This window comes from Lagopus muta, chromosome 3 (assembly GCF_023343835.1).
Source record: "Lagopus muta isolate bLagMut1 chromosome 3, bLagMut1 primary, whole genome shotgun sequence".
Classification (NCBI taxonomy): Eukaryota; Metazoa; Chordata; class Aves; order Galliformes; family Phasianidae; genus Lagopus; species Lagopus muta.
This window is the reverse complement of record NC_064435.1, coordinates 83,968,818-83,988,687: the sequence shown is the minus strand read 5'-3', so window position 1 is coordinate 83,988,687 and position 19,870 is coordinate 83,968,818. Positions and strand designations below refer to the sequence as shown.

The 19,870-nt window shown below is 40.6% G+C and overlaps 1 protein-coding gene across 1 annotated transcript in view; it reads left to right on the top strand.

Moving 5' to 3' along the window:
- ELOVL2 (ELOVL fatty acid elongase 2) overlaps nt 1-19,870 on the top strand; it is a 37,371-nt gene that overhangs the window by 4,893 nt on the left and 12,608 nt on the right. The window contains exon 2 of the mRNA XM_048940670.1: nt 15,297-15,360. Coding sequence (XP_048796627.1) covers nt 15,297-15,360 — 64 coding nt within the window. The remainder of the gene's footprint in view (nt 1-15,296; nt 15,361-19,870) is intronic.

Here is a 19,870-nt window from a genome sequence, read left to right as displayed (position 1 = left end):
TTAGTTTGTGCACCCTCTTATCCCGTGCCAGCAGACTGTTTTCTTTTACTGGGGTTCCATACCCTTTAAAGAGGTGATTTTGGAGTTCATTGCTCTCATTTAAGGTTTGAAAATTGGTAAATTTAGAGTTGTGGGGGGAGGTGGTGGAAAAAGACTCCCATGCTCTCTTTTCTGGCTTCCTTTTCAAACTGGAAAACCGGCCATCACTTCCTTTCCACTCTTCACCTAGTCTTCTTTCATCACAACTGAAGTCAGAAACATGAAATAACATTTGAAATCCGGGTTTTTGCTCTCAAGGATTTAAGGGAAAAAGGAGAGGAAAAAGTAATCAGCAGTTAACAGAAGGAGGAGATATTTTCCTCTTGAAGTGTTGTGATGTGTTCTCATCTAACACTTTGGAAAACATGCATCAGATACTGTTTCTTTGTTTCCCCATACTACACGTGCATTTTCACAGCCAGAACAAAGTAAAAAATACCTCGTTTCCTGCATTTCACTCTGGGCTGGATAAAACTGCTCCCAGAAGTAATGTGCTCTCAAACTGGCAGGGAATAAATGGCTGGCAAAGTCATCCAGGGTGATTTCCATGCCAAGGAACTGGCACATCCTTCAGTAAGGCAGCTCTGAATAGCACCATCCACACCCACTTGCTCTCCTGTCACTGGTTGCAGCAAGCCAAGTTACTTCTACTGCAGTTCAGAAGGTCAGATGGGAGGTCGTGTGAGCTCTGCATCTGCTAAAACTTGGTATTTGTGGCAGAACAGTATTTTATTATGGGCACATATTTTCTTTCCTGTGTTTGTCAATAGTCCACGCAATTCCAAGGAGAATGACACAAAGTCTAGTTTTGTATCTTGTTGAGGCTTGTTGATCTGTTATTCATCTCTCCTCATAGTTGAAATACATGGACTGACCGCTCAAAGCTGCTCTTCTTTACAAATCCAGGAACTTTTCTAGTTTGAAGAAAGCATCCTGGCGCAACGTTTGTAAAAACATCTGCATCAATTCTCTCAGCAGGGATGATGTTTCCTTACTCCTCTTCCTGGGATAGAATCCCAGTGTCATTTTGCTGTTACACAGGAGGCGGTACAAGGAGTATTGACCCCACTGGAATCAAACTAGGGCTTGGCCTACACTCTTTCTGAGATGTGCCTTTTAATATCAACAGAAAGCCATGTGTGAAGCAACACAAAAACCTCATAATTTCCAATGATGAAAAAGACATCAAGGAAAAAGCATATGAAAAACAGTTCAGATTAAGAAGGTGTTTATAAATTTCTTTCTTCTCCCCACCTTCTGCTCTTTTAGAAAGAAGAGATGACAGATGCCTTCTAAGCCTGCCAGTGCACAGGTGTGCTCAATAACAGCACAGTTCTCTTCCCCCTCCAAAGTGCATTACACATGAATTGCTTCAGAAATGCAAACCTTCCCCTAGAAATCAGCACCTTCCTTTGAAAAAGGTATTTAAGGATGCTGGATTGACCCTCAAAAGCACACTTGGATTTTTTCCTTTCCAAATACTGGAGCAAATGGCTTTAACTGGAAGCTTAAAGATGAAGCATCATGAATCTCTCCATGCCAAAAACCACAGAATTCAAAAGTATATAACTTTCCTGGTTTTATGGTACACTGTTTAATTTCCAAGCTTCTCTTTTCTGGTAGAAGGCTAATTATGAAGCCTAAGATTTTTATTTTTCTGTTATGTGTCAAAAGCATCACAGGATGCTCACACATCCCTGGAAAGCTGAGACACACCTTGTGATTTCTGAGAGCAGAAACACATTGGAATATTGGCTCCAAATTAGGCAATTTGTGCAGAGATTTGGATAAGTATCATTTAGTTTATTGCTCTGAGAAATATCAGTAGCTTTCCATTTCAGTGAAAGGCAACATAGAGAACCTTTTGTTTTTAGTGCAGTTATTCCTTCCTTAGTGCTGGAGATTTTCTAAGCTTGCATTTGAATGGTATCTGAAAAAAAAACAAAAAAAAAAAAACCAAAAAAACAACCAACCTTGAAAGATAAAAGACTAGATGAGAGTTATTTTGCTTACAATGAAAAACTCAGAAATATCATAGAATATCCCCCAAGCTTACCTGAAAGCGTAAAGCACCGCTCCCCTCCTGCACTTTACACTTACTAAATTACCAGCATCGTGCTATTTCACACCGGATATCATTGAAACTTATCCTCAGGACTACATTTAATGCAACTTTTAATGAACAAATTTATTTTTAATCAAGTATAAGCTGTAGCCTATGGTAAGATTATAACGTACCCGTGCTCAAAGAAAATAATACCTTGGTTGTATCTTTTCTAAGATCGAAGTTGAAAACGCTAGCTTTCTCACTTAGTGTGTGCAAAAGGAAGTCATCTCCTGCTGCGACACCTTTGAGAGATGGCAGAATTTAGATCAGAGAGTGTTTTTGTTGCAAATGGCAAAGTTGAAGCCTAACCCAGAGAACAAACTCAGGTGAACGGGTGTGAAAGGGAGAAACGACACAGCGCTGTATCATTTTCCCTCCAGATGTGTTTTCATGAGTGCAAAAGAGGGTTTGTATTTCAAGATTCTGGCTCACAGCTCATGGCTCCACTTACTATAAATGCATTCAGAAATACTCAAGTCCTAAGCACTCAGCAGATAAGGAATATCCTGATAAGCTAAAACCAAAGAAACCCTTATCAGTCTCCTAGTCTTCAGCAAATTTGGGGCTTCGTGTGCCTTCCTTTTTTTTTTATGCTGTCCCCACCCTTCACATGGTCTCCACCAAATATGACTGCATTGGTAGACACCAATGCAAACATGATTCTTGGCAGTTCTCACTGGCTGCAATAAGGTGGACATGAAGGAGGACACACTAATGTGGAAGTAGCGATGTCATGTAAAGTAATACTGAGCTAAATAACAAGGGATTCACTGCAACATGACCCTCTGTGACCCCAAAAGGAAAATGAGATCATTAAACTCCCATGATGAACTCATTCCTCAGCTCCAGAATTCCAGAATTAGATGAGGTTTGAATATTTATTACCTGAAATTATCTTTCACTTGACTCAATAAGCCATTTTGGGACATGTTATGATCAACATTCCATTGTTCAGATCTTCAAGTTAATACAACAAAAAATTGTATCTGAATGTTAAAGAAGAAATGTGTATAGTTAGGCTGAAGGAAGGTTCAATTCAATTAGAACCCTCAGATGGCTCAGTGCTTACACCTAGCTGGAAAAAGTCCTGAAGGACATCTTCAGACACCACCTAATGATTTCTGTCTTAGTACCTTGCTGGAATAAATCATTTTAAGTAAATTGTTTGTTCTAAAGACTACGGATATTTGCATTTCTTTTACTTCATTTGTTTGAATAACCCTCGCTGCTATTGTACATTTGCCACCCCACTGCATTTACAAATCCTACAGACTTCAAAAGAGGTGCACTGTGTTTTGCCGCTGCTTCTTTTTTTTCTTAATTCCTTTGTACCTTACAATATTTAATAGTTAGATTTTTCATCATTACCTTTTCCACTTCTGTCAGACAACAGATTTTTCTACCAGTTATTCTGTGCCTGCTAGTTATTTTTCATTCTGCTTTTATTTGTTCTCTAGGAAGGCAGCTTCCCATTTTGTGTCTTTAAGGATATACATAGTGATACTTAAATCATCTGAATCATCAGCTCTAGGTACCATCAATGCTACTTCTAACATGTCACTTAAAATGAATGCATTTATTATGGTTACTTCTAAGAAATCGTCATTTCTTCAAAATGTAATTCCCAGCAACGCACATGAAAAGCAAAATAAGAAATGATGCTGCTTCTTTGAAGAAACAGCAAAACTAAAGAGATCTGGAACATCTGCTTCACTTGTTGGAAACCTGAGCTCACAAGGAGCTCGTTTTCTGGAAACAGGCACTAGAGACTTGATCGGTGCCTGCGATGTATATCAGGTCTCAATTTGGGCTGACCTTGCCAGCAACCCTGTTTTCCTTTTAATAGCTATCTATCTACTCCAGGCAGTGCTGAACCTCATCTATACCTAACAACAGATGGAACCAGTATTTTTCCACATGACCTCCAACTTTGCAGTGTCTCTAAGAACTGCTACGACACTTTCAGAGGTAATTAAATCCATCCAGAGGGATGTGACAGTCAGTGCAGTACAGGTTTTTTTCCATGTAGGTGAGAAGTCACATGGGAATTCCCAACTTCAGGATAGAGTAGAACAGTTCAGTTGAAATGGACCTACAAAGATCATCAAATCCAACCACCCAACCACTTCAGGGTTAATAGTTCAGGTGAACAGTCAGTAGTTCTGACAGTGCCTCTTGAACACTGACAGCATGGTCATACCGCCTCACTAGGAAGCCTGTCCTATCATTGGACAGCCCCCAGGTCAGCTTAGGTTAAGCCTAGCAGGTGGTCTCCCAGCACGATGAAGAAAGCTGTGTGAAAGCCCTTGCCAGGAAGGCCAATCTTTTAATACTGTTCATAATGAAGAAAGCAAAATTCATATTCAGCCTAACATATCTGCTGAAGCAATGAAAGCCTTCTGGGCGTGCGTTCTTTCCGTGTTAGCTATCACAACATGCTCAATCTTTAGGTTTTTTTCTATTTTTGCTTTTCTTCTTTAAATCAGCAGTTAAGTCATAAATGAAAACTAGTATCACTCCAGTAAACCAGAAGATTATAATTTATTAAATAAAACAGATTTGAAGCTTATGAGTTTATGTTTAAGGTGCAGATTTTAGTTTTATAAACAAATACGTCATCCTAAAACTTTGCATTTCTTTCCCAGAATGAGTTGCACTCACAACTATAAAGTTCCCAGTACTGAGTTGTGTGCCTGCATTCCCCACGCAGCAGTTTGATGGTTTTGAATTTGGGTAACGACCTCAAAGTGAAATTGAAAGGCTTTGCATGTGTTGCAAGATTAAGGCTGAAACCTTGGAAGCTTGGATCTGAACTCTAATCCACAGCAGCATACTGCAAACACCTCCTCCTCTTCCACTCTTTTCCTTCCCCCTTTTCCTCTTCCATCCCTATGAATCATTTGGCAAGTATCTTTGTTCTGAGGCAGCAAAAAAGAGTGTAGCAAATGACTGCAGAACACTAACACTTAGTTTCTCTAACAGGCAGATAAATATAATCAGATTTCCTTCACCTTAACTGTAAGAATCTGTAAATTGAGTGCTGTTGCTTTTAAGGATGTGGCTGAAGCAGGCTACAACATGGCTTATCATACCAGTCTCTGAATGAAGAAAAATTGAAAGAACACATTGTGAGTGTCAATTTTACTCCTATTCAGGACAAACCTCCTTTATTCTTAGCCCCAGCATCTTCTAGTATCTTACACTACTTATAACCATGCTCTCGAACAGGGAAAAAAAACTGGTTGGTTTCTTACAGCTGGCTCAGCTCTGCCCTTTCTCCAAGGCCAGCAATTAAAGCACCTTCAGCTAAAGACACTGCCACAATTACCTTGCAGCACTTGGCTGCTCTGCCAGTCTTTCATTACAAGGTCTGAAGAGAAATTAAAGTACTACGGCCCCACTTCTAGCAGTATGTCCAGTGAGTCTGGACGAATGGGCCATTGTGCCCATGTGCAGCTCTGCTGGTCCCAGTGGCATTCAGCATTTACTCAAAAAGTGTTGGGATATAATTACGCAATAAGCAATCTCCCTCTTAGGTCTCCTACTTCTTCCAGGTCCATTCCCATATGGCAAGAAAATAGGAGAACTTGTTTATATCTTGCATAATTCAATGGATGGAGCATTTTGATGCACTGTGCCTGCGTGAAATTAGTTCACCCAATTTGAATTTGTTCACACGTGCAATTTTCCAAAAAGGAAACACAACTGGGTAGAATTAATCTCAGTAGCTTTATCACGAGGATTAAACAAAACATCTATTACAGGGTTCAGGAAAAAAAATTGCATAGGCACTTCTATAGATGTGCTTCTGTGGGCTTTAATCCCACTTCGTACACATCTGAAAGCTTAACTTTAACCTCTAGAACATGTTAATTTAGGAAAACAAGAATTTATCTCAGAAGGACTGCAGTTTGGAGGATCTATAGTAACTAGAGAAGTAACTACCAAAGCTAACCAAGCATGTGAACATCTGTCTGATCCTGTTCCAGCACATGAGATTACTGCTCCTAACCCTTTGCTGCAGCACCAGAACGAGCTGCTGAAGGGAGACAGGCAAAACTGCTCAGTATTGGAGAGCCCTGCTCAGGGAACACACTTTAGAAAATCCTTTTTGATCCCCCCTGCCTGTAACAGGAGGTGCAGGCAGTCCCTTGCACGTTAATCCCCACGGTGGGGACACGGCGTTACATTGCAGACGTCTGGGACGGCAACCAAGAAACCTACTTCTCAGGCATAGAGCACCCTTTGTCTCACTGCACTGCCAGGATTGTGGGAAAACACACTGGGTGTTTTTTTGTTGCTGTTTTTGCTTTATTTTTGCAAGGTTCATTGTCTAGCCATGAGATCCTGCACACAGGTTTAAGATCTTCTATTCATCTTTCATTTTAAAGCCTGTTACAATGGAAAACTGAGAAAAGATGCAGTACTTAGCAAGGACACGTTGTCTGTAACTTCTGCTTTCTCCACATAAATGCCCAAACATGTATGCCAAGTGTAAGAGGAGCCCTTTACAAGTCATGCTAACTCTCAAAATCAGCTGCTGTGCAGTGACAAAATCTGAAAATAGTGAGGGAAACTGAACTATCATGACGTGGCATACTTGGGAAAGTGAGCTGCCTTGTGAACTTCTTACTGTAAATCTCCCTACCATTCCACTTGCTTTCTGCCTCCATCTTGTTAATTCAGTGCATGGGTCGAAATTTGGGATGCTGGATTTTTGCTGCAAAAAACTTGGCATCAACGTATGTGCCACGTATGTGGTAGCTAAGGAGCAGAAGCTGCTTACACAGACAAGGCTTTGAGGAATATTCTGTTCTGAAAACAGATATCCTGGTCAATGCAAAGCCTTAGGATAGCAATTGCCGTCTCTTGTGCTGGTGGAGTTATTTTTCTGTGCTTTTCATAGTGCAGCTGTCCATCTTGCTCTTATGCAACACAAGGTGACACACTGCTCCTTCATTAAGTAGCTCGGGTTGGCATCATTCATCAAGTGTAGTTGTTCAGGAGCAGATATGGTAAACCATACAGGCTGATGTAAAGCCAGTTCTGATACCCATCCATCAGCCCTTTGAAAGACCAGCAAGAGCTGAAGTGAGTAATAAGGAAGCAACTAACGTAATTATCCCCTCTGCGCAAACCTCATTGAGGCTCTGCCTGTAACATAAGAACCTCCCTGCTCCCAGGGAAACTTTCTCTTGTTCAGGCCAGGACTGGTTCCAGGAGGCTCATGCTTTGCCTAAAAGAGCAACTTACTCAAACAAGTAGGGGGAGGTAGAACTTTTTCTCCCTTTTAATTTTTTCTCTCACAGCCATACAGGCCTGTCACTGTCAGGAATCATGCCCCATCTCAGTTCATACCATCCTTTTAAATCTGATGGTATCTGATGGTAGAGCACAGGAAAAACGAGGTCAGTAGTTGCTGCTGTTTTCTTGGGAACTGACAGGCCACGTCTGAGGTCTCCCTAGAGAAATCTACTTTAATTACAAGTTAAGCTGATGTTCCCCTATGTAGTAGGTAGAATCAAGGAGATTACTTTTAAAAGGATTGCACTGATCTGCTCTGGTGACAGTTTCATTTTGAAACTCTGATAACAAGCAAGTGGATGGAATACAAAGATGTGGTTTTCAGGATGGCACGTGACTGACAATGCGAAGAGGACCACAACAGCCACTCTTTCTTTCTGCTCTTCTTCTAAGACCAGATGAGTTCTATTTGGAGCACTGTGATTACTGTGTTTTGTTTTAGTGGTTACTTGCTACAATTATAATGAACAGAGCAAAAAAATAAAAAGTTTGGAAGCTGTAGAAGGGAAATCCCATAGAGAGCAATTATAGAAAGGATGTTTTCCATCCTAGAGAGAATGACCACTTCACATTTTTCAAGCATAAAACAATGAGAACCACATAATAGGTTGCATGCTTTCAAGTGCTTGAATTATAAATAGATGCTGGGAAAGCCAATGATTATTAATTGGTTCTTAAAACGCTTCTATGCTAACCCAAGAAATTATAGTGGGGAAAAAAAAAAAAACAACACCAGAAAAATCTTCCAGATTCCTTTTCCTTGTCCTTAAAGTAATGAAACAGATAATTAATTTTGTAAGTAAAATTTGTCTCATGGTGATATTGCCATCTCACAGTAGCGTGGCTAATACAGTCAATAGCCAGGCCCTACCTTATTCTATGTGACAAATTAACAGTGTGTTTTTTGTGACTTGCAGCAAGTTGGATAGTCTAAAACCACTTATGTCCTAAAGAACATTGTAAGTAAGTAATGACCTTTCATGAGAAACTGTTTGGCCTCATAGAGCATACTCACCTTTGACACTGATGGTGCTTTGACCTGATCTGAGTCCTGACAGAGGATGTAAGACAGGTATTTCTCCACCTGGGTCTTCATTGCCAGATATGGGCTGAGAGGGTGTAGCACTGAGCCGGACTGCAAAACGCCTGCTGAAAAGAAACATCTTGTTAAACAAAGATAAAAATCAAAAACCCCAGAGCAGAGGGGACCCAAGCATCAGTGCCATTTCTCCAGAAGTGATGAACCTGGCGTGTGTTGGCTCCTCACCTGAGAGCAGCTCAGACTCCTAAGCCAGGCGTGTTGCATGAAAGACCAGCATAACTTGCCTTCTTGAGTAGGTCTCCCCCAGCCTGAGCTGATCAGATGAAACACCGTCTGAAGTACAGACACCTCCTGAAGCAGATGTTTGCTGTTTTCTGCTCCAGGACAACATGCTGCCTGCAGGGAAAGACAGGTTCCTACCTTTCCAATTCCCTAGTCAGAGGGAGTGCTTTACCCTGCACTGCTCTAGCTCCGTATTTTCCCTCATTAGGGGCTGTTAAAGAGCCTTCTCTTTCAGATGGAGCACTGTAGGGCACTGGGTGAGAGGCAACAGGGAGGTGGGAATCATGCTCTCTCCTCTACCACCAAGCCCCCATCCATCCATTCCTGGTAGACAATGCCATTTGTCCCAAGCACAGTGATGAAAGTACATCACTGACAACTGCAAACCACATCAGGCACTGATTTCCACCCATACAAAAAAGGAGAGGAGTGAGAAATGCAGTCTGGATGGCAGCGCTTGTCTCAGGGATTAACCCTCAGCATCCATCGAGAGCCCCTCACCCAGCATACGTTTTTGGGGGGCAACAAGCAAGCTCACCGAAGGGTTCTGCCTCTCCATTGAGCCTTGTGGCAGAGCCCTGTTTGTAGGCTGCTCTTTCTGTTAATGCTCTCTGGGAGTAATTCCCTGAAAGCTGTGCAACGTCTAAGCAGGGGCTTGTCAGGAGAGCTGTGTCCTTCTCTGCATGCAGGACACCCAAATTCACGCTTCGCTGAGGGACGCAGTTTTTCCATCTTCAGGACACAAAGTTACCGGCTGATGTGGTGTCACTGAAGGCACCATCCAATTGCTTTGGAACCAGCAATAATCCCCCCCAGAAACAGCAGGAGAAAAGAAGGAACAAAAAGTGTTCCCTGCACAGCAGATCTCCTGCCCCAGTCTTTGCAGTTTGGCTGCAGAGCACAGGCACGCTGTGCAGGAATTTGCACTACAGGGCCACATCCTCTCGTCCTTATTTCCAAGCACCAGCGCACACAAATACTGCAGTCTTCAACCCATACAACGAGGATTAGATTTGGTGAATCCTTGTTAGGGGTCTTACAGTGAGATTCCTGTTCATGTTAAGTTTTTTTTTCTACAAGCTCAGGCCTAGTGAAGATAATTTGAAGTAAGGTAGATTTGCGAGCAGACTGCACCACTCACCCCTTTGAAGATTTAACTCTCCCTCAAAAGATGCAGGGAGAATGCAGAACTGAAAGACAAGGAAGCAAGGAAAAAATTCAGCTTGCTGTGTGAGCAGCACCTTTTAGCAAGCTCCTGGAAACTCAGGCAGACCCAGTGTTCTGCTTGCTACAGGTTCTACTGGCAGCCTCCCCCTTTCCTGAAGGCACTGCTAAACCAAGTAGTGAATGTCTCCAAACAGCAACAATATGAGAGAACCATTAGACACAAGCATCCTAATTTTTAAATGCTGGTATCAGAGGAGAAGCTAGACAAAATATTTCAGAAAAAATATCTATTATTCAAATTCTAGCCACCTGGGGAGCCCCATTGCCATACCTGCTGAAGATAAAACTTGAGGCTACATTTAGCTTTAACTGCTTAACAAGCCTTGCGTTCTTCCATTCATTTTTCATACAATGAATCATTAGCTCTTCTGCTTATTGAGGAAGCCACTGAATACACAGTGGTCCCATTAGGCAGTGTAAGCCAAGCAGCTACCAAGGCAGTATTCGTGAGTCTTCCTTTGCTGTGTCCTCTTTCTTATCTTTTCACCCTCAATAATACCTTTAGCAACTCAGCTTTCTCTATGGTGACTAAATCAGCACAGGAGAAAGTGCTCAGCACTTTTGGCTGTAATCACTCTTCATGCAGCTGTTCTCTACATCCTCAGGAGAAAATGTAGAAAGCAGCCTATGTGATGGCTCAGCTCTGCCACCAACTTATTCAGTCAGATAACCAGCAGGCCTGCAAGCTATCAGTGTCACATAGGATGCCAACCTCTATTCCAAATATTTGTAGGAATAACCCTTGGCTGCAAGGATGCTGTCCTCCTAGTCACACAAAGTGCTGAATTTCATAATAGCAACTGAAAAATGGCCCAGATGATTGCACATACACATGCAAATTTTAGCAGCAGAACGGAGCGTATATTGCAAAGTGTGAGAAAACAATAGGAATAAAATACAACCTGGTTGAAAAATAGTGAAATTCAGATAAATTGCTTTCAAACAAAACACGGCCTTTGCTGATACCTTTTACAAATCCTACTTGCGTTTCCAAAACAAAGACACAGATTTCTCTTTTCTTGTAGCTGTAAAATAAGAACTGTATCATCAGTGGGTCACTGCTGTCACACTGAGTTACATTCTTTCTTAGGACAAGTCCAGTTAGAAAATGTTGCTGGCTTTGCAAAGCCATTTGTTAGGAAGGAATCAAACAGGAAGACTGCTGTGCTACCAAATCATCCCACATATATGTATCCTGCACAGGCAAAAAAAAGTCCTTTGGGTAGCAACCTTTATTTGAGAGGGCTGTGCTTCTTCTAGGAGCTGTGGCAATCATTGGGCTGATTAAGACTTTGTAGTGTAGGCTATCCCTTAACCTTAGTCAGTCATCAGAGTTGAATGAATATCCAGGAATGTGCAGCACAGAAATTCCCATATCAAGTACAGAATCCAGTTTCTGATTCTTGAAATCATTAATCTGAAATGCTAAAAAAGATCTAAGAAAAGCTCTTAGGTCTTTCTTCCAATGAAATTACCCAGCAGCTCCATACATTAATTGTAAATTGCATAAAGCAACATTTTACTATCAGCTTCTGGATGTCCTGTCTCCCAGTTTCACCTAACTCCCCCTTGCCCCATTGCAGCCTCTGGCTCACCTTTCTGCAGTCAGCTTTATCTATCTCCACCGCTTTCCTCTACAGATAAAACACAGAAATCATAAAAGATAAAGACGACAAAAAACCCCAAAGTGGTCTGAAACAAACTTCTGAAAAAGAAATGTCTCCCAATGCACACCCTTGTTCCAGATTAATTTTAAATTCCCCAGTCAATAAAAAGATAAGCAATTAATTTTACAAGCAGTTACACCGCAGTCCTGAGATTTATCTTAGTCTATATATTTCTTCATTTCAGCCCCTATTGCAGCCACTACTTCTTTAATAACTCTGCATTCAAATACGTGTGGGTGCCTAAAATAAGTTTCTTTAACATGCTGATAAACTCAGATTAATTCCAGTACTGCTGTGGAGCAGAAATCTCTAGGGAATTAAGGAAAAGATGCCACCTCAATAAGAGGAAAGAAATCATCATACAGTTAACGTATATTTTTTTCTATCATGGTTGCATCAAGTATCACGTTCACTTCCAGAAGCTGGCACCTACTCCTGGTTTCTGCTTGAAGCCTGGAATGAGATCTTTTTTGTGTAAAGAGTGTTTTAATTTCTGCACAGCTGTGTAAGAACAAACAACAAATCATCCTGGACTTCTTGAGATACTAAATGCCATTCCAGGCTATTGCTTGAAAAAAGAAACCACTAATACAAAAGGTTTCCAGGTAGTGCAAGATTGAATGCAGCTTACTCATCTGTGGGAAATTCATTTCATAAAGCAATTTAGAATCCACCTAATCAGAAGAGCCTCACAGACCTATGCATGCTTACATATGCTTAATAATACTTAGTAATTAATCAATAATTATTTGTATTTTAATCAGGGTTATTGTCTGTAATAGTATTTTACGTATTCTAAGAACACTTTGAATAGAAGTTCATCATTCCAGCTTACTTGCCAGTGTTAGACCAGTACTGCTGTCTCTGAACATGAAGAAGCCTTTAATTTCAGAATATCAAACTTCAGAGTTTTCCTGGTTGTGAAGATCCCATGCCCGGGGTCAAATTCTCCTTCCATAGGCTTTGCAGCTGCAGCTATGAGGCCTTAGGACCTGTGGTGCATTCCCTAGCCTGTTGTCCATTCCTGTTCTTGCACTTAAGTCTTTCTCAAAGGATCAAAAAAGTTAGTCCCTTTTCTGTTGCAAAAATATTGAAACTCATAAGGAATGTCTGTGTTGCATGATCATCTCTGGCTTTATTTTCCCTCTCCATCTTTCCACATGGCGGATTTGATTTGCTTAACTAACCTAATGTCTTTTTTCAGGTGTAGGTATACAGGTCTACCACTAATCTATCATAAATCCTGTCAAGCTGCCACCATTGCCAACGCCCAGAGCGATGCCCTGTACAACAGAAGGGAAATCATGGAACACATATTAATCTTTAGCCTTACAGCTCAAACTCCTTCATTGATAAAGGCTATTATAGTGAATTGCCAGAGAGAAGTATGTCCTCTGAGCATGTAGCTTTGTGCAGATTAATTTTATTTGTTTGTCTTCAAAAACACAGTAGATCATGTTTAAGCAAGCCATTTTCATCTAACCTGTCTAGAGGCACTGTTAAGGACATGTTCTAAAGGCCTGAAATATAGTCTGGTCTTCTGTATAGGAACTAACAGAAAGGTGACAGACCACTCACACAGAACCATCTACATTTTTTCCCCCCAAATCTGTAGTGCTATATAAACAAAAGTATTGTCTTTAACAGCTTTTAAATCCATAAGACAGCCAAACAAATGTGTTTTTCATTTTTCTTCCCAAAATCTAGAATAAGCTGTGAGAGAACTAAAGGGGAAGCAAACGCTGGGAGACTTTTAAGAAGTACACTTATTTATTCTGATGGACCTCCTATGAACATTTCAAATTACCTGTGAAAAGCCAGCCAGACACTGCATCGATCCAGTCCTAATGAGGGTAGACTGGAGCAAAGCTGAGAGCTGGTCCAAGTCCCCACTGGGTCATTTCAGCACACACATAAGGAGGTAGATTTAGTTTTCAACTGCTTCAGCTCTTCCGCATGCTGTCTTTTCATCCTAGCCAGGCATAAGAGGAAAAAAATATCAGAAGCTAGAACGGTGGAATCAGTAAGCTGTGCAAAAAGCAGTCCTAGTGTTATGGATTGAGGCTGGATGTGGCTCTGGGCAGCCTGGTCTGGTGGTTGGTGACCCTGTCTGTGGCAGGGGGTTGAGACTAGATGATCATTATGGTCCTTTTCAACCCAGGCCATTCTGTGATTCTATATGATTCTGTGATCTTGTAGGCCTTCATTCTGCTCTTCCTTATTAATGATAATTCTACAAATCTCATTCCTCCACTGAATTGGTTAAAGAGGTTTGTCTCTAATATCCATTTAGAAGTGGCCTAAAGTAGATTTAATAAATATATGTATATATTAATAATAATTAGTTTTTTCAGAAATAATTGGAGAGAAAAACAATAGACCTTTGTTTTGGGTGGTGATGGTATTTCTTTTTAAGTTAAGGTAAGCACAGCAGCATCTTGCAGAAACCAAGCATTTCAGCCTGGGATCCTACAAAACCTTCTCACTCCCTGGAAGATCTTAGCTGTACTCATGTATTTGCATAAAAGCTGTTCAGTTTGGGCATTCTGAGAACTAAAACATATTTGGACATTCTGAGAAGGGAGGAAACACAAGGGGAGTGCAAGGATTTCTTCCTGCCCAGACCAGAACCCAGCACCTGGACCCGCCAGCATGCAAACGTGGATCTTTAAGAGACAGATTACTAACAGTGGCTGCATCCTAAGCCACTGTGGAGATACTGTATTATAGGATATTCCAGAGTTAGAAGAGACCCACTGAGTGACCTCTAAGTCCAACTCCTGGCTCCAAAATTAAAACACATTTTTCTGAGAGCATTGTCTTCTTGAACTTTGGCACTTGGGGCCAAGACCATTGCCCTGGGCAGCCTGTTCTGTGCCTACTGAGGGAAAGACTGCAGTGATCACAGCTTAGCTCCCTACTCAGTCACCAACAGCCACAAATGTTGAACCCTGCCAGCTCAGGTGACACATCTTTAGTGACTTCCAAAAACAATCAGTGAAATAGCCCTCCTCTTCCTGCTTCCACTGCCTGCCTCCCCTCCACAACCTAACCTTCATCACTGGAGATCTGAAATGTCCTCCAACTTTTCTTCAGGAACCCAGTACCTCATTTAGAGAAATCTCAGTTTGCTCAACACAAAGCATTCCTTCTTTACGAGTAAAGCATCAGTGTATTCAGGTCATGCACTGTTGCTAGTCTGGGAACAACTATACAGTGTTGTGAAGCTTACCAAAGGAGTTGCCAGTGATTTCATTTGTGGAAGCAAAATAAAAGCAATAGATAGATAGATAGATAGATAGATAGATAGATAGATAAAAGAGAAGAATATTTACAAGAGAGAAAACAACATCCATCACGGATGCTGTGATGATTGTTGTTCATTTGTAAACCTCACTTCCAACATGGTTTCCAGCAGCGAGGCCTTTATTGTCATCTACACAACAGTCTGCCCTCATTTCATCTCTAAAGAGGTTTGGTTTTTTTTTCCAGGAGACATGATGTACCATACCCTGGAAATACCTGAGCTCTTTGCCAGGTTAATTGCTTATTTAATTGTATTGTCCATGTGAGCTATAAGATTTTTCTATCCTATATCTTTATTTTTTATGTATTTATTTATTTTTAGGAGCACCTGAAAGCTTTTGACCGGGAAGTAAATGCATTTGTGGACTATATGTTTGGACCTCGAGGTAAGCTGCTCCACCTACAGTCCTTTTGGGAAACCTTGCCCATCCAGATTACCACTCAAATATTCTGATAGTTAGAAACACTCAACAGCCAATGTTTTCTCTCTGAATAGTTTGTAATTGAAAAATATGAACTAGGCAGAATCGTGAAATATTCCTAGGCAGGAAAATAACACTGTTGTAGGAATTCTGTCAAAGCTCTGCATTTATATAAAGCCAACTCATTTCTTGCTTTGTTTGACGTGCTACCTGTAACACAAATTAAAACCAGTCACATCATACTGCAGATGAAAAAAGAAATGAAACATTTTTTTTCAAGCTTACACATATCACTGATTTTTAGAGTCCGTTGTTTCTGAAAGTATAATAAGATTTCAGCTTTGCATCTCAGTATAAATTTAAAAAATGAAAAGTTTGATTTTTCTGAAAGTGGAAGTTCTGTTCTTGAGGGAATGACACTCAGTAATCTAGGCATCGTTTGGCCCATCTACCAAACAAAAGCATAGTTCAGAAGGATGCTCAGCACAGCAGCAATAAAGCACTTTTAGCACTTTGAAGGATCACATCCACAATTTCAGTAACCTGATAGATGGTGTGAAAGAACAGGTGCATCTTTTGATGCTGAGAATAACCTGAATTACCATAGTGCTTGTTTAGTAGAACTTGGAGGTGCCTAGTTTCAGTCCTAATAGAGCACAGGTAATAGCCGTAACAACAGTTAGAGCCAGGGACAAAAATAATGAAGTAGGACTGCAGAAAGAAAGAGAAGGGCTACTGCAGGGTGAGGATGGAAATGTCAAAAATCAGGATTAAGATTAGAACAGGGCCAAGCAACTAAAGTAAAAAGCAAGAGAAGAGTTTAGACAGCAGACCCAGCCATCAGGGAAGGCTCTTGTGAGGCAATCCTGCTGCTGGTAGGCCTGGTTTTCAGGGCATCCAATTTCAGGAACAGTGCTTAAAGCCAAAATTGCTGCTGGTGGGGATGGATGATACGTTCTCATTTTGTTGCAGTAGTATTCTCTAAATTGCAGAAACAGTTCTTGCTGATTTAGGAGGAGAAGGGAAAGAAAACTGTGACATTCTTAAAACCAATAAATTCTTTTTTTTTTTTTTTTTTTTGCTGTCTGGCTGAGTACAAAATGTTTTCCATCCTTTCTGCTGTAGATGCGAAGCTTGAAAGAAAGCTTTCTAGTGAATAAACAACAGCTTGGGAACTGCAGCAGAAGTAATTAAACAAACTCATTCTATCTGTCTTAATTAACAGCCTCTACAGCAATGTATTTTAATATTATCAAAAACCAAAACCTGATTATTAGTATAAAAGTACTGTTGTTTTTTTTTTAATGGGAGTGGAGTTCTCCACCACTTCTCTTTCCTCACTGGTTCAGAATACATTTTTTTGAAGGGGCAAGCTGTAGTCAGTCCAACACAGAGTCCAACACAGATCTCTTTGGATTTTTACAAAGCACTTCAGTTGTGTACCATCTGTAATACTTGCCAAGTACATCACCATCATCACCATCCCTCTCCAGACATAAATGCTGAAGATAGCGTTTGTTTCTCCATGCCTCTTCACCATGCTCTTATTTGGAACTGGTTGTATAATGATGCTGCATCATACATTTCAGGTGTAAGAAAGCTTCCTCCAAAATGTTTACACCCATAAATAATTCACAGTCATACGCAAACTGTTTTAAATCGGATAGAATGGCCCCACAAACAAAAACCTAATGAATTCTTGGGAGAGTTTTCCCAGTTGTCTAAAAGCAACAAGTTATCCCCCTTCTTTCTCTGCACGAGTTTTCATATACTATACCCACTTCATTCGGCAACAAGACAGCTTACAAATAAACATCAGTGCTCTATTCTTTTCAAATCAGTCCCATATATGTGGTCTATATTTTAGGTAGCAACTCTTGAAATAGGAGAATCACAACACTGGCTATAGTTATCATTACTTGATGCCAAATCAGGGACAAAACCAGGCATGAGTTCCTGGAGGCAATCTCTGCTCACAGTTGTAGTTACCAGATTAACACAAACTGCAGTACTGCACAATTAGAACAAGGGGTGTGCTGTCAAAGATACAAATTTGATTGAGATGAAGGTCTCTTTTGTGCTTGTGCTTTTCACTGCCAGCTGGACTTTGCACACAGATTTAGATCAAATTTACATTTGACCTTACAGACCAAGTCCTTTGGATCAGGGAACAGAAGATGCATACATACTTATCAGTTGCATCTCTTGATAAGAAATGGTCTTACAAATTGATTTTTGTCCATGTTACCCTGGATGGACTATCTATACAGGAGATAAAATGATTAAGAATTAAAAAAAATACATGTTGCTTTGGAAAATAAAAACTTTTTTCAGGGCCTTCACGCTCTACTGATATTATTTAGCATTACACAAAGCAACACTGAGTTGTAGGACCCAAATCTAGTTAATGGGCTGCTTTTTTTAATCTGTCAAAGAAGCAAAAGAATAGACATATTTTAACAAAGGAGGATAAAGTAGTGAGCGCTTTCTCTACTCAACTGAATATAAACACTAGTAAAGCATTGCTACAGAACCATCCACCCTCAGCATCTGAAAAGATCAGAATCTACTCATACAACAGCTGGCCAAAGCTATGCAGTGACCTCGATCAAAACGTTTCTCAGCCTCACTGATAAAAGACTGATAGGTCTAAAGAGCCTGGGAGGCTTGCCACTCATTTCAAAGGAGCCAAGATTTCGCCCCAAAAGCCTGGCACATCGTGGCCAGTGGCTGTGAATGAGCTTATTCACAGAACAGCCAGCTTGGGTGCGCCTGCTCCTACTCGTGTTGTCATCCAGCACTTTCACACTGTGGTTTTATTCACTGCAGTAGTCTCAAATTCAGATAATGGATGGGTTCAACAGTGTAAAAATAATGCTTCCTCTCATTGACACTGTATTCCTTGAACACAGAGTATCCTACTGTCAGTCAATATAAATACAGTCCCTTTCCTTTGCCTTCCCACCACTTAAAAACCTCCCTCTTTTGTGGTTCAATGACACGGAAACAAAACGATTAGGATTCTCTGGCTGCTTTTTACTGATAACTATCTTACCCTTCAAGGTACCAAGGTCAAGTAGGAAAACTATCAGTAAGGGAACTGGTTTTAACAATTTCTCTAGACACCTGAAAATGAAACAGATCATAAACTTGTCACGCTGACCTGAGCAAACACGAGCAGTTTTGATTTTGTATGGATCAGGCCACATGGTTGTGGCCACTCACTGCAGAGGAAAACCTAGCTTTCTGAGGGCATATTAGGACAGATCTGGCACTGTTTAATTTGTATTCTTGTCTCTTCTAATTGCTTTTCCTTGTTGAGCAAACATGCTGCTTACTTATCTGATACCAGTTGGCCTTTGGGCAAACAAGCTTTGTAAACCAAACGTTGTATCCTCCAATGGGGAGATCTTTTCTAGAGAGCAGTCTTGCTGATATGACTGCTTTTTTCATCTTCATTTAGGAGAAACCAGTTAAATAAGTTAAACCCTTTCACTCCTAAAATATACACTAGATCATCTCTTACACATACAATCTTCACCAGTCCTCTGACTTCTGTGTCCTGTTTAGAGGCCACATGGGAGCAGAATTACCTCAAAAACATCCATTCCAGAGCTTCCCAAACCTCTTGTCACTTTTGAAAGGATTGTTGGAAGCATTTTACTCTCACAGTTGGTCACATTAAGATGACCTTAAATAGGTATTGAGACCTGAAAATAGAAAAACAGGCTCTCTACATTGATAACCTACAGCAAAGCAAGGCCACTCTTCAGGAAGGGTGGTGCTTTGCAATACATGGTTGTGCTTTTGTGTCTGGTTTAGCCATGCACCTCTCCTCTGCTGGGGAGAGGAGCTGTTTTGGGAGCCCAGAAGGAAAAAGCAAAACCAGGAGAGCACTGGATTGAAACACAGGCTGAAAATACAGATCTCTTCATGCATTGTGAACACCTGTCCTTTAACCTAACACCTTTTAATTGATATAATGTCAGTGTATTTATAAAATGTACTAAATTTTAAACAGTTTCTGAAAGCAGGAAGAACTGCACAATAGCTTCTCTCTAACTTACTTCTTCACATACAGATTTAGAACAGCCTTTTTGAAAAACCACGATGCTCCTTGTTATTTCCTTAGATAAGTGCCCAAAGAATGCTGTTGTGATGAATTAACTTTAAAGTTTGCTCCATGTTGAAAAAAATAAATAGAAAAAAAAATTGTCTTATGATATCCAGCTGCTCATAGGGCAACAGAGCAGTCCCTGCAGATTGGCATGCAGGATTAGGCTTTGCTCATACACACTGAACTATCTGATTACTGTCAATGAGATTACTTGTGTGAGTAAGGCAAGCAGGATTTGACCTTAATATTGCATTCCAGAATCAGGCAAATGGAACAGAAACCATGAGAAAGCAAGCTTTTACATTAGTAAGTATCTTTGACAACCATCAAAGTAATCATTTGCAATTTCTTTTTTAA